This window comes from Mus pahari, chromosome 3 (genome assembly GCF_900095145.1).
Source record: "Mus pahari chromosome 3, PAHARI_EIJ_v1.1, whole genome shotgun sequence".
In the NCBI taxonomy this organism is placed as follows: Eukaryota; Metazoa; Chordata; class Mammalia; order Rodentia; family Muridae; genus Mus; species Mus pahari.
In genome coordinates this window covers 52,084,637-52,105,392 of record NC_034592.1, presented here as the reverse complement: position 1 = coordinate 52,105,392, position 20,756 = coordinate 52,084,637, and the positions used below count along the sequence as shown (strand labels likewise).

At 39.1% G+C, this 20,756-nt stretch overlaps 1 protein-coding gene across 2 annotated transcripts in view; it reads right to left on the bottom strand.

Annotated features, from left to right (window-relative positions):
• Nucleotides 1-20,756, bottom strand: part of Csrnp3 (cysteine and serine rich nuclear protein 3) — a 184,103-nt gene that overhangs the window by 133,407 nt on the left and 29,940 nt on the right. For both annotated transcript variants that reach the window (XM_021193093.1, XM_029536619.1), the window contains one exon: nucleotides 17,934-18,021. In XM_021193093.1, the coding sequence (XP_021048752.1) occupies nucleotides 17,934-17,946 (13 nt within the window). In that variant the 5' untranslated portion in view covers nucleotides 17,947-18,021. The remainder of the gene's footprint in view (nucleotides 1-17,933; nucleotides 18,022-20,756) is intronic.

The following is a 20,756-nucleotide window of genomic DNA, read 5'->3' as shown; positions in this document are numbered from 1 at the left end:
ATAGATAGATAGATAGATAGATAGATAGATGATAGATAGATAGACAGATGATAGATACATAGATAAGTAAGTAGATAGATAGATGACAGACAGACAGACAGACAGACAGACAGGTGATAAATAGATAGACAGGGTCAGGAGATATCTCAGTGGATTAAGTGATTGCTGAACAGGGATGAGGACCTGAGTTCAAATCCCCAGAACCTGCCTAGAATCCAGGCACAAAGGTACATATCTATAACCCTTAATTTAAGTTATGGGGTAGAGACTGGGAGATCCCTAAGGCTTATCAACTAGTGAGTCTCGCCAACAGTGAGCTCTTGGTTCAATGAGATCCTGTTTCACCTAAAGCCTTTGTTATCTTAGAGCTCTCCACCAAAGGCATGGAGAAGGAGTGGCAGAAGACCGCTTAAACTACATAGGCACTAGTGAAAAACTAGTCTAATAATTGACAAAACAGGTAAGGCACTTTTATACTATCATACACAAATGTCAGCTTCTTCTGGAGAGGAGAACTGTGCAGGGAGAACAATTAGCTGTGAGGAGCAAGGGGCTTAGTTAGGGAGAGTGAAGAAAAAGCAAGTCCTTGCTTCTTCCTGTCTCTTTCCACAGGAACCATGTAGTTTAGTCATGATGTTGCAGAGTGAAAACAGAGACGTTGACCTTTGAGTTTTACCGAAAATACCCAGGCAATATTTGAAGTAATGCAAACATTGCTTTGTTCTGTTGCAAACATCAATAAACCATGTGGACTGATGTAAAAAGATGCCTAAAATAAAAGAAAGGTAATATTGAAATAAAACGTTAAGCCTGGCTTCTTTATCTAAATAGTAATGTATATTCCTAGTCTACTAACGTGATAGCGCATGCTTATCACCTATCATTAATGGTATTTTTTTTTCACCGAATGTGCAAACAGGTTTTATGGGTACTTGGGAGAGATTGTGAAGTAAGGAGGGCAGAAAACGTTATCCATAGTTCTTGGTATTTAAAAATTTACTAGAGTAGCTACCTACCAATGGCAAGATGCAAGATAGAAGACCCTTCTTAATGCAAGATCATTCAAGAGGAGTGTATTCCCAAGACAGGGCTCACCAATGCATTGATATACATCAGAAAGTATGGAAAGGTAGACTATAGCTCTGTCAAGGGTGCTGGCCAGTTTTATTTTAACTTGACACAAAATAGGGTTATTTGGGAGTAGGAACTCTCAATTGAGAAAATGTTCCTAGCAAATTGTAGTGTGGGCAAGTCTGTGATGCCATTCTCTAAATTAGTTATAGATGTGGGAGGGCCCAAGCCCATGGCTGGCAGTCCCGCGGTGTCTGAGACAGCAGGCTGAGCAAGCTATGGAGAACAAACTAAAGAGCACTCCTCCCTGACCTCTGTTCCTGTGCCTACCTCGGAGTTCCTCCCCTGACTTCCCTCAGCGATGTCTTGTTCCCTGAGTTTTGTAAGCAGAAATAAACCCTTTCAACCCCAGGTTGCTTATGGGCGTGATGTCCTACCACACAGCAATGGGAACCTGACTAAGATACCAAGACAAACTAATTCATTATAAGGAAGGGAAGAGGCCCTTCAACTGAGGGCAGGAAACACACATCTACCTCCAGAGATGATTATGAGAAATACCACGAGAGCCACAAATAAGAGCCACAAATAAGAGCTTAATGAACTAGTTTTCTCTCATGCATAATCATTTTTACAGTACAGAGTGGAAGGTTTAGCCACAGGCATGCTCTATTCAGACATTCCTTTTCCTTTGTCTACAGTTACTCTGTACTTTCCTCCCCATCCGGAAAGCTGAAGAAGATGGATAGCTCAGAGGTACCGACAAGCCAGGCTCTCTCTTCCTCACATAGGGCTCCTCCATGTCTTTGCATGTGAGAGCTAATAAATGATTCTGAATTTAACACATCAAAAAGAAAAACGGAAGACGAGCTGCAGTTCCAGGCCATAAATTCAGTGCAGGAAAGGATTTAAAAAAAAAAAAATTAAATCAATACAAGGAGAAAATAGAAAGGGGGTTGTGGAGAAAAGAAAGCAACATAAAAGATGTAAGAAAACTTTAATAAGACAAAGAGAGGAAAAGTTCTAAGTGAAAAAAAAATCTAATGATAATTCTTCACGGTACCATAAATAATTTTTTTAAAAAATGAGTTCTTTGAAAGTAGGAACCAGGTTCTGAGTAATTGCAAGTAACTTTCCTTCCATTTACACTCATAAACCTGACATATTAATTGATGATAATAAAGCCTTCCTTTCAGCTACTCCTAATATGACATTGACATTTATCTGATAGAACAGAGAAATACCGTTCTCTCTCTATCCCATTGGAAAGACTATTTCATTTGGAAAATTAAAGTTATATTCCTGGTCTCAAGGGCCTTTGAGTTCCCTAAGACTTTGTCTCTGAACCATTGTACCAAGAAAGCACCCTGTCTTAGTCAGGGTTTCTATTCCTGCACAAAACATCATGACCAAGAAGCAAGTTGGGGAGGAAAGGGTTTATTCGGCTTACATTTTCCACATTGCTGTTTATCACCAAAGGATACAGGACTGGAACTCAAGCAGGTCAGAAAGCAGGAGCTGCTGCAGAAGTCATTGGAGGGATGTTCTTTACTGGCTTGCTTCCCCTGGCTTGCTCAGCCTGCTCTCTTATAGAACCCAAGACTATCAGTCCAGGGATGGTCCCACCCCCAAGGGGCCTTTCCCCATTGATCACTAATTGAGAAAATACCTTACAGCTGGATCTCATGGAGGCATTTCCTCAACTAAAGCTCCTTTCTCTGTGATAACTCCAGCTGTGTCAAGTTGACACAAAACTAGCCAGTACACACCCTTTTCCCACCTGGGGAGGATTTGTAAACCTATTGAATCCTGAAAGTAGGTTCTCTCAGCCTTGGTTTGCTTCTGGCACAGACAAGAAAACTCAACAGAGTTTGGTGGTGTCATTATCACTAGGGTGCATTTTCTCCAGCCCCCTGTCCTGACATTTAAAGGAGAGTTCTCTCCCTTCCTGGACAGCAGAGATAATGGAGTGATGTGAAAGTGTAGAGATCTAAGTTCCCATAGCTACATCTTTGGGGGAGTCAACTCAGAGTGGGAGAAGATTTAAAGGGAGAGCCATGGTTTTTACTTGTATTCTGTATCTCGTTTTTCTGTTCACTTGGGGGAATACCACCCACATTACAGAATATGGAAACAGTGGTGACAGATCTTAGCTGTCACATAGTTAATATTAATCCATAATATTTGTTCACCTATCTAATTGAAAAATGCAAATTTTTATGATTTTTGGAATCATGTTCTCCTGCAAGATAGCATTTAATGCTATAACTGGTGCACAGAGGTACTGTATACAGAGTTTATGACTAAATATTACTTTGGAAAGGCTAGACTGATTCTATCAGAAATATGGCTGAACTGGAGTCATCTAAGAAACCCTCACATGTTCTGTTCACTGTACTGAGTTATAGAGCATGACACATATTTCCTTCTAAGTATTCTACAGATTTCAAGGGTAATTCCTTAAAGGTGGTGGCAATAAACATCCATAAAAATATCCTGAAATTTATCATTATTTTTTTATGTGACCACATGATACTGTATGACTCTCATATGGTCAGTCAATACCATCATGTTGGTAGACAGGCAGCTAAGTGTTATGAAATCATTACACAAAACTTTGGCATTGACTTTTATGGAAGAAGTTTAAAAGATACAAAGATGGACATGATTGAAACTTATTTTAATACAGTTACTAACAAATAGATAAATAACAATAATATGGAGGGAAATGAATCTGCGTTTTCAAACTTAGGTTACCTGTCCTAAACTAACATTCCCATATCAACAAGACTTTATCTTTTAACACACAGCAAATATACTTGACAGTATCTGTCATTTTTAAATGGACAAAAGCTTAGAAATGTTACATTGGCATATTTGAATAATTCAGTTTTGGAAGTATATTATTGACAGGCAAAGATGCATATAACCTGAAGTTGAAACCTTGATGGTTTTTTTTTTTTTTTCTTATCTCTAGCGTAAAGCTAAGAAAATCATTTCAAAGTAGAACTGGGGATCCATGGATAATTGAACCTCTAATTTTGCATGCAAATTTCAAGTGTATTTTTCTGACAAAACTAAGTCACAGTTTCATGGGAAACAGAAACCTTCAAACCTTAGCCATTCCGGTGATGTCTGGACGGGCTAGATATAGCATTAAATCTACTGTAAGCATATATCATTCTGTCAGCTTCACATGTGGATTTTATAACCACAGCCACGGTGCACTTAATTCAGAGCCTTTCATCTAGCGCTGTTCAGTATACGCTTGTTGTTGATAACGGTGACAGTGGTCCCAGCCATGGTCTCATTTTCCAGACAAGTATCCTTTCTTCATTTTCAGGTCCCTCTCTAGGCCAGCAAGGTTTTATTTTCTCTCAATGTGGCAATAAACCTGTCACTGTGATCAGACTGGGCATAAAAACGGCCAAGGTTAGCAATTCCCTCCTCCACACTCGCTTCCTTGTGTGCAGGCTTGCCTCACTCTTGATCTTGTCCTGGATGACAGGAAGGACTCTTCGTATATCATCTGTCCATTTGGGGACCAAATGGTTTACAAGGACAGGACATCAAAACTGTGCCAAAAATCATTTTGCGTCCCACGTCTACTTCATGATTAAGGTTAAAATGGCAGGATTTTCTTCTCGGCAACAGGAGGAATATGCTTTTTGTTTTCCTTCCAAAATAAGTAATTATGAATTTTTAAATTTTGGGCCAAAAGAACAGCTTGATACAGCGTTTTGATTATGTCCCTGATCTCCAGGACACAACCTTTCCACAGGATAAAAAGGTTCAGGCAAAATATTTTCATTTAAGTCAGAGTACACATAGCAACCAAATGCTGATAAATACATTCTGAATAATTATAACTTCATCTGTAATAGGCACCATAAGTTTTATTGTGTCAATCAAGTCTTATACCTCAAAACAAGCATCGATTTCTTAACTAGTAACATTGAGTATAATGCTTTAGTGTTTTAGATGCCTGTATAAAGTTTTTCTTATTGTATGGTATGTGTAATTTCACTAAAAATTTAAATGTTGTGAAAATATAGGTTTAGGATGCCAGAAACCTAGCATAGTCCCCACCTCTCAGGAATAACTTCTATTATTAATCTGGTATAATACACAAAAGAATTATTTTAATGAAATTACTATTCTTAGAAATACAAAATATTTCATAGTCTTTAAAATTTACTGCTCTTTTTTCTAAATATTAGAAATACATTATACATCTTATTAAATGTATTAATGTATACTTTATTAGTAATTACATTATTAATTACATTATTAATAATTAATAGCACATTATTATTAATGATGTGTGCATTATTGAATGTATATACATTTAGACATAGACAAACTAACTATACAGGGATCAGCACAGAGTATGACAGTGGGGAGTGGTAGATATTCAGCAAATCTAATGGGAGACCATGACAATTACTAAGCAGAGCATGACTTCATGACAATAACTAAACAGAACATGACTTCAGTTTTCTGAACTGAGGCTTCCAGTGGTTATAAGTTCTGATCTTCATGCAATAGATGCAGTTTCCAGACATCGTCGTTGTTGTTGTTGATGATGATGTTGTGGTGGTTGTATTCAGAAATGCTGGGAATGAAAGCCAGGTCCCCAGACACGCTAGGCAAGTGTTATACAACTGTGCTACTTCCCCACACCCTGGTTTTAGTATCACGAAGCCCAGCAGTCTGCTTACCAGAGAAAGCAGGGAAAGTTTTGATGAGGTAGAAAATTTTAATAATATATGCTGGCATTACTCTTATTTCCTTTACTTCTTTTGTACAAAGTACAGCTGTAAGCTCATCCTCTTTTATATGAATTTTAATGTACATTCATTTTATAAACGCTCAAAATAACACGCATTTAAAACAGTAATATATTGTCTTATACTTTTTATAGTCATAAATACAAATACCTAACTCTTTTAAAACTTTAATATTAACACGTATAAATTATGCAACTGAACAGGATTTGGATGGACAGTTCCATGTGTGCATACCTTATATATTGATCTTGTCTAACTCTCATCAATTTGATATGAAGATTTCAATTTAAACACATTATTTTAATAGCCTTATTATTAACATAGAGGATGGAAAATATATTCAACTTGTTTCCCCCACCAAGCAAAACTAACTAGTCAAGACTTATATTTACTGTACAAAATCTTCCCTAATAAGAAGAAAGAAACTCATTCTTTTAGGTTTGCAAAAAGAAAAAATTAGAAAAGGAAAATTTCTATGTTCATCTGATAGCAGTGGCTACCTTACAGTCTGTGAGAAAGGATGAAAGCCATAAGGAAAATTGAAAATTGCTTCTGCTCTCATTTTTGAGTACCCTGCACCCCACATTAATAAACCCCTGGAAGTCTTAACAGAGACGTAGAATATGAGCCTAAAGTGGCTGGGTCTCTCTCAGAACCTTGATGTCCCCTTTCATCCTGTGAGGGCATCAAAGCAGTCGAGTTCCTCATGTACTTGAGGGTGGGTGTGGCAACAACTAGGAAAGAGATCATACAACTGAGTGTGCCAAGATATCCTTTTTAAATTATTTGTCTTTTCTCAATTTTATTTGTAGTAACTCTTGCCTGCATGTGTGCATGCATACCGTGTGTACACCTGGTACTCTTGGAAACTGGGCATGAATCTTGGTTCTCTGTATGAACACTGAGTATTCTCAACCACTAAGCCATCTCTCCAGCTCCCTGCTAGATTACTTTAATCACCCTTGAGTACTGATAGCTGTTACACATGCTACTTTGTAATTGGACTATCTCAGAATAAAACACCTGCACAGTACTACTTTATTTAACAGAATGATTTTATGACACTGATAGCAATCACACTGTTGAAAGAAACAAAATGCCTATATAACGTCACATTATCCCTTTAAAAAGGCATCTCGGTGGTGAAGGACTCCAAGGTAAAGAGATTATTTTTGAGATGTTTAAAAATAAAGTTCCACTTACTGAAAACATCTTATTTAAAATACTCTTAATAGGGGCTGGAGAGATGGCTCAGTGGTTAAGAGCACTGACTGGTCTACCAGAGGTCCTGAGTTCAATTTCCAGTAACCACATGGTGGCTCACAACCATCTGTTTCTCTGTGTAGCCCTGGCTGTCCTGGAACTCACTCTGTAGACCAGGCTGGCCTCGAACTCAGAAATCCGCCTGCCTCTGCCTCCCAAGTGCTAGGATTAAAGGCATGCACCACCACGCCCGACTGTAAAATTTTGATTGACATATTCAACTAGAAAATGATCATTTGAGAAAGTCCTCATTTCATATATAAAATAAAACAACTAATATTATTAAAATATGGCCATTGTATATCATATTAAATCTTATGAAGATAATTGACAGTGTCTTTTGCAAGCTTTTCATAAACTCTAATGATATTGACTTTGAACCCAAACTGATTGATTAAATGGTCATTTATTTTAAATCACTCAGTTAGGAATGAGAAGTTACTATTACACATAAAAAAGTTTGACAGGGCAGTGGTGGTGCACACCTTTAATCTTAGCACTCAGGAGGCAGAGGCAGGGAAATCTCTGAATTCGAGTCCAGCCTGCTCTACAGACCAAGTTTCAGGATGGTCAGAACAAAAGGCCAGATACAACACTATCTCAAAAACAACATCAAACCAAACCAAACAATGTAAAACAAAACAGAAAAGAAAAGAAGAAAAAAAAACTAAAAAAATCAAAACAGTTCAACATAAGTGCTAATCAAAGATATACTGTATAATTGTCATGTGAGCATATAAAACATTCTTACTTTCTATAGATTCTTAAGAATCTATCTTGTCAACATGTGCTTATGATATAAATGTAATAAAAATGAAGATGAGAATTTTCCATCTTAATAGAGAGGATGGAGAGATCCAAGAGGAAAGTCTAGGAAGGAATTCAATGGGTACCACATATCCATTCATAGCTACTAACATAGTTCTCCATAATAAACCATTCTGGATGAGAATGCCCAAGGGGTGAACGAGGAATTTGTGGGTAGTTTATGAAAACATGTTTAAAAGTTACGTAACACCTGTCAGTCAACTAATAACAAATAATCTAAAGAGAAGGTCACAAGCCTAAAAAGAGGTAGCTAGCTTCATTCAAATAATTTGGTGGGTTTGACTGATGCCAATTTATACAACATTATAGTTTCGGGTATCTATACTTCCAGACAAGAAATGCATGAAAAGCCAGGCAGTGGTGGTGCACGCCTTTAATCCCAGCACTTGGGAGGCAGAGGCAGGCAGATTTCTGAGTTCGAGGCCAGCCTGGTCTACAGAGTGAGTTCCAGGACAGCCAGGGCTACACAGAGAAACCCTGTCTTGAAAAACCAAAAACAAAAAACAAAACAAAACAAAACAAAAAAACAAAAAAAACAACAAAAAAAATTTACAAGATATTTTTAACAGAGATCAACAAAATGACTCCAAATGCACAAGGCAAGGCAAAAATACAAAAGAATACAAAAGCTATCTATCTTTAAATGAAGAGATCCTATGCTGTCTAAAGATTTACTTGAAAAATATTGTAACTGGGTAACTTGATAATGAGAATAGGGAAAATACAAAGAAGCTAGAAACACATCCAGATGTACATTATTAAGACCCACATTTAAGTGCAACCCATAATTTAGAAAAGAAATACCCTCAAAAATGTTTGCAACTTTGACTTACTCAAAAAGCTTGTAGCTAGTCTACCGTAACCATAATTGTAGAAGAAGCAAAAATATGGCTCCATCAAAGTTTTAAAAGTCTTACTCTAAATAAGATGACCAAAAAACAAAAAGAGCTATGGACTGAGATGAAGACTGCAAATGGCCTATCTCAGAACTCAACAACAGAAAACAATCTAGTCAAAGGTGATCAGAATTATTCGGATTCTTTACAGAGGGTGCATGCAGCTGGCAAATAAACATGAGTAAAGATGTTCAGGATCGCTCATCCTTAAGGACAGGCAAATAAAACCATAGTGTCAAATTGAGTGTCGAAAATACAAGAAATGGAAAAAGAGCAATACCAAAGTGCTGAAAAAGCATGGAGCAATGGAAAGTTCACAGATTCCTACCAGACATACAGAATGAAATGAGTTACTTTCTACATTCTCACATGATTTCAGCAAAATTTCCCATCCAAGGAAATTTTAGGTTCTATATTACCACTTGCCTTTCTTGTGCTTCTGATCAAATATACTTGTGTCAAGGAGCAAGTTAAAGGAGGTACAGACCCTTTCGGCTTATAGTTCAACAGGGGATATAGTGTATTATGGTGGGAAAGATGGCACCAGGAGAGTGAAGCAGCTGGCCACATCATGTCTGTGGTCCTAGGGCTGGAGAGGTGGCAACACCCAACTGAAACCCATAGCCTCGCTCTTAGAGCTCTCTCTATTGCAGCTTTTCTTGGCCCTGGCATCTCCAATATCCTGGGGTCCCAAATGCAACTTGGGCTTTAACTGAATGTCTTCGTGCAGTAGCTTCTTAGGGTGTTTTGGCAGGTTATCCTGTTCTTGCACACATTATACCGCTATAATAACTTGCCAGAACCTTGATATAAGCCTCCAACATTCATGCTGAGAAAACCAGTAGTACAAGCACAGGCTGCCAAGTTCTGTCGTGGCAAATAGCTCAATAACGTGGCCTGGCTTCCTTGGACCACAGTTGCAGTGGCATCTGCATGCCCACGAAGATGAAACACTTTCCTAAGCAGTTGTTTTCAAGCGGGGAACCTGCTCAAAGACATTGGTTTCAGAAACAAGTTCCCGCCTTCCAAATGCACGTGCATTTTCATCAAGCCGAAGCTTTGATGGATTGGACCTTATGTGAGGACAAGACTCAGGTATTGTTCCTAGTGTCCCAATGCAGCGAGTACACTGTATCTTTCTCTAGTGGCACCATTTCTTTAACAATGACAGGTGCTGAACAGTACCTTCATCTTTAAATGTCCCCATGGTGTGTTCCTTCCACGTGGGACACTTTCATATCTTTGTGTTCCTACTTCCTGTTTCTCACGGTACTCCCAGGTAAGAGAAGTGCGCCATAACCATAATGGGATAGTGAGCCTCATCACTATGCTGCCCTGAAATTCCTTCTACCTAAACCTTGGTTCTTTGCTTTTGAATGCAACCTCATGTATGTCCTTGCTTAGAGCATAGGGACCTCAAATCGAGGTCCTGACAGATGCCTTTTCCCCTCTGCAGTCTAATGAAGTGGGCCTCCCCTGCCTGCACTTCTCTTGGTATTCTGATCTTTCAAACTTACCCCAGGATATCCCATTAAGTTGTGCTTATAACACTCTAGGGCTATCCAAGCTCGAAGTTCCAAAGTATTCCAAATCCTTCCCACAAACCAGTTCCTAATGTCTAAGAATAACTAGTCAGGTTGACCACAGCAATGACTCCATTTCTCTGTATGAGTTTTGTATAATAGCTACCTGCTGCTGTACCTACAAAGAAGCACTTTAAGGAATAAAGGATTTATTTATGTTTGTAGACTATGAATGTTGCAAGGGTGAACACTCCTGGAGGCTTATATCAAGGTTCTGGCAAGTCATCATGGTGGGGAAAGCATGGTGGCAGGAACTGGCCAGTGCATCAGCAGTCAGGTAGTAGCAGACAGGAAGTAGAGTCAGGAAGAGACAGGAAGATGTGCAGCCTTAATGCCTGCCCCTGATAATCCACTTCCTCTAGCATATCCCCACCTCCTAAAGATTCCACAGCCTTTCAAAACACTGCTACCACATCATATGATTGACACAAACAGCCCGTGGATAACATTTCCTTTTCAAATCATACTAAGTCTGCATAAAGATAACTTTCAAAACTTATGTTTATAGCAACTTCAATTAGAGCTCCAAAAACTAAATGATCCAAATATTCCTTAGTGGGGAAAGGTGTAGAGAAACTGTGGTATGTTTATAAAGTAGAGTATGATAGCAAAAATAGGTGATACTCATGACACATAGAATAGCATTAATGAGTTTCTGAACATCATGTTAACGGAGGGACAAAAGTGAAAGGCTATATATAGTCTTTGTTTCATGAGTGACGACCATGTTCTGGAAAGGAGAAAACTACCACTCCCTAGATTGAATTAGTTGCCTAGGATTAAGTTGGAAAAGTTGTCAAGGGGCAGCTCAAAATAATTGTTTTATGATTTTAATTTTTGTACAATTCATCTTGATTTATAGTGAAGACAGATGGCTTATGCAATCATCCTATCAAATACAATGGGAACCAAGAGAGAATTGTATTGGCTTTAAATTTTAAAACAAATGGCAGACCCCATTTCTCCTTCATTTTCTTGTACTGCTTAAATATTTTGCTAGGCAAAATTTATGTGAATACTTGTAAGCTGTATGGATTTACTGAATATTCCAATAACATTTTAAAATAATTGCCTGGTACTGTAAGTCTGACAACCCAGGTATGGGGAGGTAGTAGACCCATACAGGGAACATATTTCTGATAATTAAGTTAAAATAAAAGCAACTGCCCTCTAAACACCTCTGCTTATAACCATAGACAAAAATAGCCCCTAGCCTTCATCAGAGAAGTCCCTTCTTACAGTGAGAAGTAGTGAATACAGAGACTTATGGGTAACTCTAAGTGAGAGATGCAGGCGACACCCTAACCAAAATTGCTTATACTACCCCTCTAAGGATCAGGGAATTTTGCAGAAGTGGGATCAGGTAGGATGTAGGAGCTGAAAGACAGGATGAAGGGCTATGGATCTTATCCCCTAGATTTGACACAACTACTATGGTCATTAACCCCCATTAACTATATTACCTACACTGGGCCAACGCAAGACTAGCTCTATCAACAATCAATCAAGGAAGGGGAGTGTACCAGAGGGTTTTTCGTCAATGCTAGGTAGAGTCATCAAGAGAGGAAGCAGACTCAGTTGAGGAAATGCCTCCCATGAGATCCAGCTGGAAGGCATTTTTGAAATTAATGATCAATGGTGAGGGCCCAGCCCATTGTGGGTGTTGCCATCCCTGGGTTCTATAAAAATGCAGACTGTATAAGCCAGGGGAAGCAACCCAGTAAACTCTACCCCTCCTGCATCAGCTTCGGCCTCCAGGTCCCTGCCTTGTTGGCATTCCTGTCCTGACCTCCCTCAACGCTGAACACTAATCTGGAAGTGTAAACCAAATAAACCTCTCCTCTCCAACTTGCTTTTTTGATCATGGTGTTTTGCCACAGCAATAGAAACCCTAATTCATGTCCTTATCAAACATTAATTCATTATGAATATTTGGATCATTAACAAATTTGAAAACCCTCTTCAATGACTTATAATTATCTTCTTGTTGCATTTTATGATTGGCTATTTACAAACATGAGAGAGAGAGAGACAGAGAGAGAGAGATTGAGAGACTATTTGGGGTCCTATTGTACTCCCTTGCTAGGTGATACATTGGGCACTGATTGAGATCCTGCAGGTACATACGTCCAGTGTAATTCTGTAGCTTTACTGAAGAAGATGGGGGGGGGAGTGGTTCTCTGTGAAGTAATGGTCTGAAGAATGGCTTAGCTCAGTTAAACAGCACGTGGGGACTGAGGAACAGCCTCCCAGGTGCATGGTCATTCAAATCAGGAGTAAATACTAAGGGTTTTGGTGGGTGTGGTTTTGATCCTTCCTCTAGTGTTTATTGTTTTCAGTTAGCCAGTCAGACTCACTAATTTGGCCTGTAGCTATCTACTAGTGTTTGGGTTTGTGATTCAAAACTTTCTCAAAGGAAGACGAAAAAAAAAACGGGAGGCTAGGATGCAGATCTTTTACAAAAAGATCCATAAGAAGTATGAGAAACAGAAGAAGAGAAAAAACAGCCTAGAGAACGAAAGAAAAATGTAGTTAACACTGTCAAATACCTCTGAGAGAGCTGGGCAAGATAAAGGCTGCAGGTCACATGTGCCTTTAGAGAGAGCATGCTCTGTTAAAAGGGGTTAGAAATCAGATGGCCTTCTGCTGGGGGACTGGGGGACTCTCAGAGATGAGGGGGGATGAATGGAGACCTCTGCTTGTGAGCTTCAGCGTATTAGAAAGGAGAGAGATTGAATCTCCCGGGCGGTGAGTGAGAGAGATCAGTTTGTTTGTGTTTGGATAGAAGTCGAGTTGTTGGATAGAGCCGAGTGGGCAGAAAGAGACAGAATCAGCAATGAAGACAAGGTTGAAGCTAAAGGACAAACAGCAGATAATGGATGCCAAAAGGTCTCAGCCTGGGGAAAAGGGATAAAGTCAAACACAGGGCCTGCATGAATAGCAGGAAAAACTGATCCTGCTTTGAGATTGGAAGGGGAAAAAAAAGACTTTTTATAGAGAAGAAATTGCAAGGATTCACAAGTCATTTCCACACAATGACCTCAATTTTCTCGTTAAAATAGTAGGTGCCCTGAGAGTGAAGGGGGGGGGGGGAGATCTGTAACTTGAGTGGGGTGACAATCCTGGCAGTGTCTGGCTGCAGTCAGCAGGGAAGGATTACTGGATACTGTGACTAACTCAGAGTAGAAAGGAGAGTCAGCACTGTAGTATGGTTTGCTCCTGTGGCTCTTAAGGGAGAGTATAAGGGTAGAGCAGAGTCATGGTAGTGTGGCTTCAAGACCATATGTCCTGTACAAGAAGAACAAGCAGGAAAGCAATGTGGAGCTAGCAGTTAGTGTACATGCCAAGTCCCAACCTGCCCGAGGAAGAATATGGGAAGACCAAAGGCACCAGATGTTTACTATGTCTATAAAAAAAAAGTATGTTCATGCTTACTATTTTATAATACACATTATAAATACAAAATTAGGAAGAAGCCAGTAGGGAGAAATTGAAAAATACAAGTGGTCAAACAGCAGTGTTGTTCACTTAAACAGGAGCCAGGCCCACTCAGGATGGCCTAGAATTCACGAATAGATGAGGGTATCCAGGGACTCCTGCTCCCTGTAACTTGGTCACCAGCCTGGCCTTCCAGCCTTTGCAGAGTCTACACTCTGCATTTGTTAGCCTTCCCTGAGAAGCAAGTAGACCAAAAGAGTGTCCCACCGGGTACAGTCTTGGGATTTTCGTAATCCCTCTCTGCTTTATTTATTTATTTGAATAGCTGAATGGCCATATTGACTTGAAATGAAGTAAAATGGGCATAATTTTTTTCTACATATAAAAAGAAAATGCTAAGCTTTTCCTTTGTGTCCAGTTTAGTTCAGTCTGAACGACTTTGGGGATGTCAATTGCTAAGACAGGATATGAAAAACGGGAAGGAATATCTGCGCCTTACACATCTTCACACTCATGTAGGAAAATCCCGACCAGATGATCGGAAAGGAGAACCTGGCAACTTAATTGGTGGTAGCCAGAAATGGTCATTTATGCCAAGTCAAATAGTTATTAGCCTTTACATTTTTAATAAGTGAACAGGTAAATCTTTACCCAATTGCATTTTATTACAGATAATGAAATGTTAAAATATAGGTACAGAATATGTTATCCTTTTAAAAATAATATAATATTCTTCTGGCAAAATTGAGGAAGATATGTTTGTGGGTCACATTGACAAATTCATCTCATCATCGGGTAATACTTTAAGAATTTACCAGCAAGTGCTGGATCTTATCACAGTTGTTCTCTGTGACCAGGAGGAGCATCATAGCGGTCTCTTGTGTAAATCAGGAAGTGCTACGTTGCTAGAGCTTCCTAAAGATTCCCACCTGAACTTTCACCCCATCTCCTTGTCTGATTTCTCTTGGTAGCAGTCACACCATGAAACATAACAACAGAACTCTGTCACTTCTCACTTCTTACCTATGTTATCTGCCACTAGCATGTCATTTCTGCAGTGTTCTTTCTCCACTCCCGGGCACAAACACAATTGTCATAGCAATGAATTAGACTAATTTTCTAATGATGGACCCCGGTGTGGGTGTTTTTATTGATCTTTTTAATTTCCGTTTTCTTTGTTCGTTGAGACAGGGTCTCTCCGTTGCTCTGGCTGTCCTGAAACTGGTGGTGTAGACCACACTGGCCTCCAATTTACAGAAACCCACATGCATCTGCCTCCGCGTGCTAGGTTACAGGCTGTGAAGGCACAAGTACCCCAGGACTCCCTTCAGCTTTGCAAAATGTAACGTTTTCAGTTATTCCATTGCTTTACTGTTAAAGCAAACAAACAAAACCTTTCCTTGAGAAACTCCAGTGCACGCCTTGAGTGCACTACCCACTCAGTTGGGATCTGCATCAGATCCCTCAGGAGCTCTTAACACCCCACACCAGGGAATCTTGTTAGCCCTTCTCAGTCACTGGGAAATGAGCTGAGTCTCTAGTGAGGATGATAAAGCTGATAATAAGCAAAAGGAGTTGGTGGGGCCACCTCTGTTACTTTTAGACATGTTTGGGTAACTATTTTCCACAGCACTCAATTTGTAACTGCACTGAAGAGCCTTCTCTTCCTCACAGCCTCTGAGTTCTTATATTTGCTCTGCTTAAAGAGCTACTTTCATCTTGCAAAACAACCCGGTGAGTATAGACATAAATAGACCATGGTTCTCATTGGTACAAAATCTTGGGAGTTTGGGGCTAATGAAGACATGATGTCAAAACATGAGTAATCTCCAGATAGTTCTCAATTGGCTTTGGATTTCATTACATACTCTCTTATAATCTAGCTATTCTTTTAAATCATGTATTGAATTCGTAATGAAATTAGTCCCAGGTAATGTAGTCATTGGATGACCATTGACAACAAAGACCATATCCTACTCATTTTTAAATAACTAAAGATTTACTTCTTTACATATGGTAAATCCTAAATAAATGAATCAACTTTTGGATGAACAAGAAAAATCAGACATCAGACAAGCTTGAGCAAATCAAAATAAAAGCTCACCAGCACTTTTTACTTAAAATTACAGTCTATGAAAATTGGTCTCACAATCCAACGAGGAAGAAATCGCTGACTGTGTGAGAGAATCCCATCGTGGTGAACATTAGCCCATACTGTAATTAGAACTTGGAAATGCAGTTTATTATAACAAGCTGTCTAACAATAGCTTAGTTTGTGTTCTTTACCAGTTTTATATGGTGGAAATGATACCCAAGATACTCTGTAGTGTTCAAAGGAATCGCCATTTCATAGATGTCAAATTTTTCTACAAAATAAATCTTTTTATTAGATATTTTCTTTATTGACATTTCAAATTGTATCCCCTTTCCTCATTTTCCCTCTGAAAACCCCCTATCCCACCTTACCTCCCCCTGTTCACTAACCCATCCTCTCACACCTCCCTGTCCTGGCATTCCCCTACACTGAGGCATCTAGCCTTCACAAGGTCAAGGGCCTCTCCTCTCACTGATGTCCCCCAAGGCCATCCTCTGCTACATATGTGGCTGAAGCCTTGAGTCCCTCCTTGTGTACTCTTTGGTTAGTGATTTAGTCCCTGGGAGCTCTAAGAGTACTGGTTGTTCTAAGAGTATATTGTTGTTCCTCCTATGGGGCTGCAACCCCTTCAGTTCCTTGGGTCCTTTCTCTAGCTCCTCCATTGGGGACCCAGTGCTCGGTCCAATGGATGGCTGTGAGCCTCCACTTCTGTATTTTTCAGGCACTGGCAGGACCTCTCAGGAGACAGCTATATCAGGCTCCTGTCAGTAAGTACTTGTTGGCATCCACAAGAGTGTCTGGCTTTGGTAACTGTATATGGGATGGATCCCCAGGTGGGACAGTCACTGGATGGCCTCTCCTTCAGTTTCTGCTCCAAACTTTGTCTCTATATCTCCTCTCATGGGTATAGACTTTTTTAAAAGGCAGAGAATGAATTCGCTATATACATAACACATACACATGCATACACACACACACACACATACACACACACAAACATATACATGCACACATGCATTCACACATGTGCATACACACATGAATATACACATGCACACACACACACACACACACACACACACACATTGCTTTGAGAATGTCATACAACGTATCTTGATCACATTTATCACCAACTCCTCCTCACGATCCCTCCCAGATGCACCCTCTACCACCTCTGGAATGCCCCTTCCACCTTTTTTCTTTCATTCAGAAGAGTCTGTCTCACAGCAGATGCTCGGTTCTCTCACAGTCTTTCCAATCTTTCCACCTTTTCTCTTGTAAAGTTCTCTGAACCTGAAGTGCAGGGTTTGTGAAACTAGCTCTCACTCCATGACTCTGGTTAGCCTGGCATGGGTATGTACAGCAGGCTGGACTCCCAGAGAGACACCTGCCTCTGCCTCTCAAGTGCTGGGATTGAATGGATACCGTCACCGTGCCTAGCTATCAATCTAATTCTATAACACATAAGAAATAAAGTGTATAGACATGCCTAGTGTTCATTTCCATGCAATTGGTGCTATCTTCTAAACACGAGAGCAATTGTACGTAGGAATATTCTCTAGTAAAATATATTTTTTTAAAAAAAATATCACCCCTAATGGAAATAAATACTACAATTCTGGTATGCATAAACTCTCAAGGATCGCACAGATGTTTAAAATATGTACTTTAGGAGTTGGAGAGATGGCCTAGTGGTTAAGAGCATTGACTGTTTTTCCAGAGGATCCAGGTTCATTACCCAGAACCCACATGGCAGCTCATACCTGAATACAGTTCCAGGGTTTCTGACACCCTCACAAAGACATTTTTCAAGCAAAACCCCAGTGCACATAAAATAAAAAGATATATATGCACGTTAAGTATGAACATTCTTGCTTTCCCGGTTACACTTTAGCAATCATAGCCTCGGAAAATGACATAGTTCTATGCTATGTTTGAAAGCGCAAGGATAGGAATGGTGGCACCTCACCTTGAGATCTCATGAACTGCAGTATCCTCCGAAGAGTCTATGCTTCTGAAAATATTCTTTCAGTCTGTTGATATCCTCTTATTTTTTCCTAAAAAAAAAAAAAAAAAAAAAAAAAAGAAGGAAATCATGTTTCAATGTTATGTAAGGTTATATTTTCTAAGAGTAAAATTGACTACAAGATGCAAATGTAGTTATTACATGTAGAGAAACCATGGAAATCTTGAAATAAACATAAGGCAGTAGGTATAGAAAAAGACAGTATATTGCATATACTATAGTGTAGGAAGAATATTCTAGAAAGATGTGGTAAATTTCTAATGACTACTTTGACTCATTCATTAATGTGTTATGAAAGAGATGTTCAAGATATATCCGTTTTGTTAATCCACCTTACATTAGATTATAAATTCTAACCACTAGGAGCTTTATAGATAAGACAAATAAAATTACTGACAAAATAAGCTTTTGATGATTGAAAATTGCAGTGGTTGTTTTTTTTTTTTAATTTGCTTAAAGCAAGCTATTTAATTATGAAATTAATTCATGTATATGCCCAGGCTTTAGAATAACTTGGGCTTCCCATAAACAAACAAAGATCATAGATGTAGCTCAGTACTGGAATAAGTGCTTAACATGGCAATATTCCGAGTTCAATTCCTAGTACCAAACAAACGTGAATTCTTTAGAATAAACATCTATTAACCAAATCTTATTCCTTTTAAAATTATATTTATTATACATGCTTAAGTGATCAGCAACAGGTTTAATGAGGTGATGAAATCCTTGCAGTAATGATGTACTTTTATTTAATCACACTAAGGAATCTGTAATCATTTTCTCTAGATCATTAATAAAATGTATACTCTCAAAGGTTTAGAAAAATATAATGCATGAAAGAATAAAAATTAGCAGGGCACAGTGCTGTGTCTAGAATCCCACATCCAAGTGAGATGATTACTTGAATCTAGGGAACTGAGCCAGAGAGTAGCAAGCTCTTTACATTCAAATTTACATTCAAATTCATAATTGTACTTGCATGGCCAATAGCCTATTGCACCCAAAATGTCCACAGACACAGTCAAAGGGAGGAAGAAAGGCAGGGCAGCTTCTCTCCTCTGAGTTGTCTTTTTTTTTTTTTCCATTTAAGGATACACCAATGCAATGTAAATGTATTTATTTATTTATTTATTTATTTATTTTGGTTTTTCGAGACAGGGTTTCTCTGTATAGCCCTGACTGTCCTGGAACTCACTTTGTAGACCAGGCTGGCCTCAAACTCAGAAATCCGCCTGCCTCTGCCTCCCAAGTGCTGGGACTAAAGGCGTGCGCCACCACCGCCCGGCTGTAAATTGATATTTTTTTTTTACTTCTATGTATGTGGATGTGAGTGTGTGTCTGCCACCTATGTACAAGTGCCTACAGGAGAAAGGAAAGGATGAATGAGCCCTAGGCACTCAAGTGGCTGCAAGAACAGGAAATACCGTTTTTTTAAAAGTATTTTTGAAATTATAACATAATTTCATCATCAATTTGCTTTCCCTTTCTTCCCTCCAAAACCTTCCCCATACCTAATAATGGCTTATTTTTTAAATAAATCTGTTATTTTATATATTTGTGTATATATCATATATAATATAATATTTATATGTAACATATACATATGTAAACAGAACCTGCTCAGTATGTTAAATGTAATTTGTATGTTTTCAGGAAGGACTATTCAGTATTGGATAACCAGTTGGTATGTTCTAAGCCACCCTTCCAGCCCCAGCATCCCAATCAGTCCAATAATTGGTCATACTAAAAACCTAATATCTTAGGAAAAAAAGGTGAATTCTAGGATGTGGATGGTAGAACTCCAAGATGAACCTGAAACACCATTTAGTTCAGAAGGAAAGGAACTCAAAATATTAATAAATATATTAATAGCCAGACCGAGGTTACAGCTTCGTGGTAGATCATCTGTGTACGATGCTCGAAGACCAGGATTTAATCCCTCACACCAGGAGAAATGAAGAAAAGTCAGCAACTACCAGAAAAATGTCAGTGGCCAAAGTTGGAACAAAGTAGATAATGCTATGCACTCATAACCCAAGGAATAAAGCCAATATAAACAATTCTGCAGTGAAATGACTACCTAGAAAATGCAGGAGAAGAAAGGCTCTCTTACAACGATTTCCAAACGACACATAGAGAAGCCGTTTGATCCCCACTCCTGACAAGGAGGTGAACTGGCTCTAGTGAGTAAATGAAAGTGGGCCTGTGGAACTGCCGGAGATGAAGAAGGCGAACAATGCATAGCATCCAACTCAGTGTGCCATCTCAACTGGATCCTTGATCAGAAAAAGAATATTCATAAATAAACTGTAAAATCTTGTAGGAGTTGTTTAACAGTATTATTCCTGGTAATATTTTCTTGATTTTGACAAGGTGTGTCACGGTTATGTAGGAACTTCTTCGTACTGGGGGAAGCTGGGCAAGTCATTCAAAGGAAATCTCCTTGCTTTGCTTGTACATTCTCCATGAATCTAAAGTTATTTTAAAATGGTGATTCACAGATAAGAGTACCGCTCAGTGGAAAGAGTGTTTGCTTAGAGTGTATGAGGTACTGGGCTCAGTTCTTAAAAGAAGAAAGTAACCTAGGCTTAGTAGCACAATTAAAAGCACACACCTTTAATCCCAACACTTGGGAGGCAGAGGTAGGTGGATCTCAGAGTTCAAGGCCTGCCTAGTCTACAGAGAGAATTTTAGGATACACAGAGCTACATAGAGAAACCTTGTCTGGAAATGAAACAGAACAGAAGGAAGGGAGGGAGGGAGGGA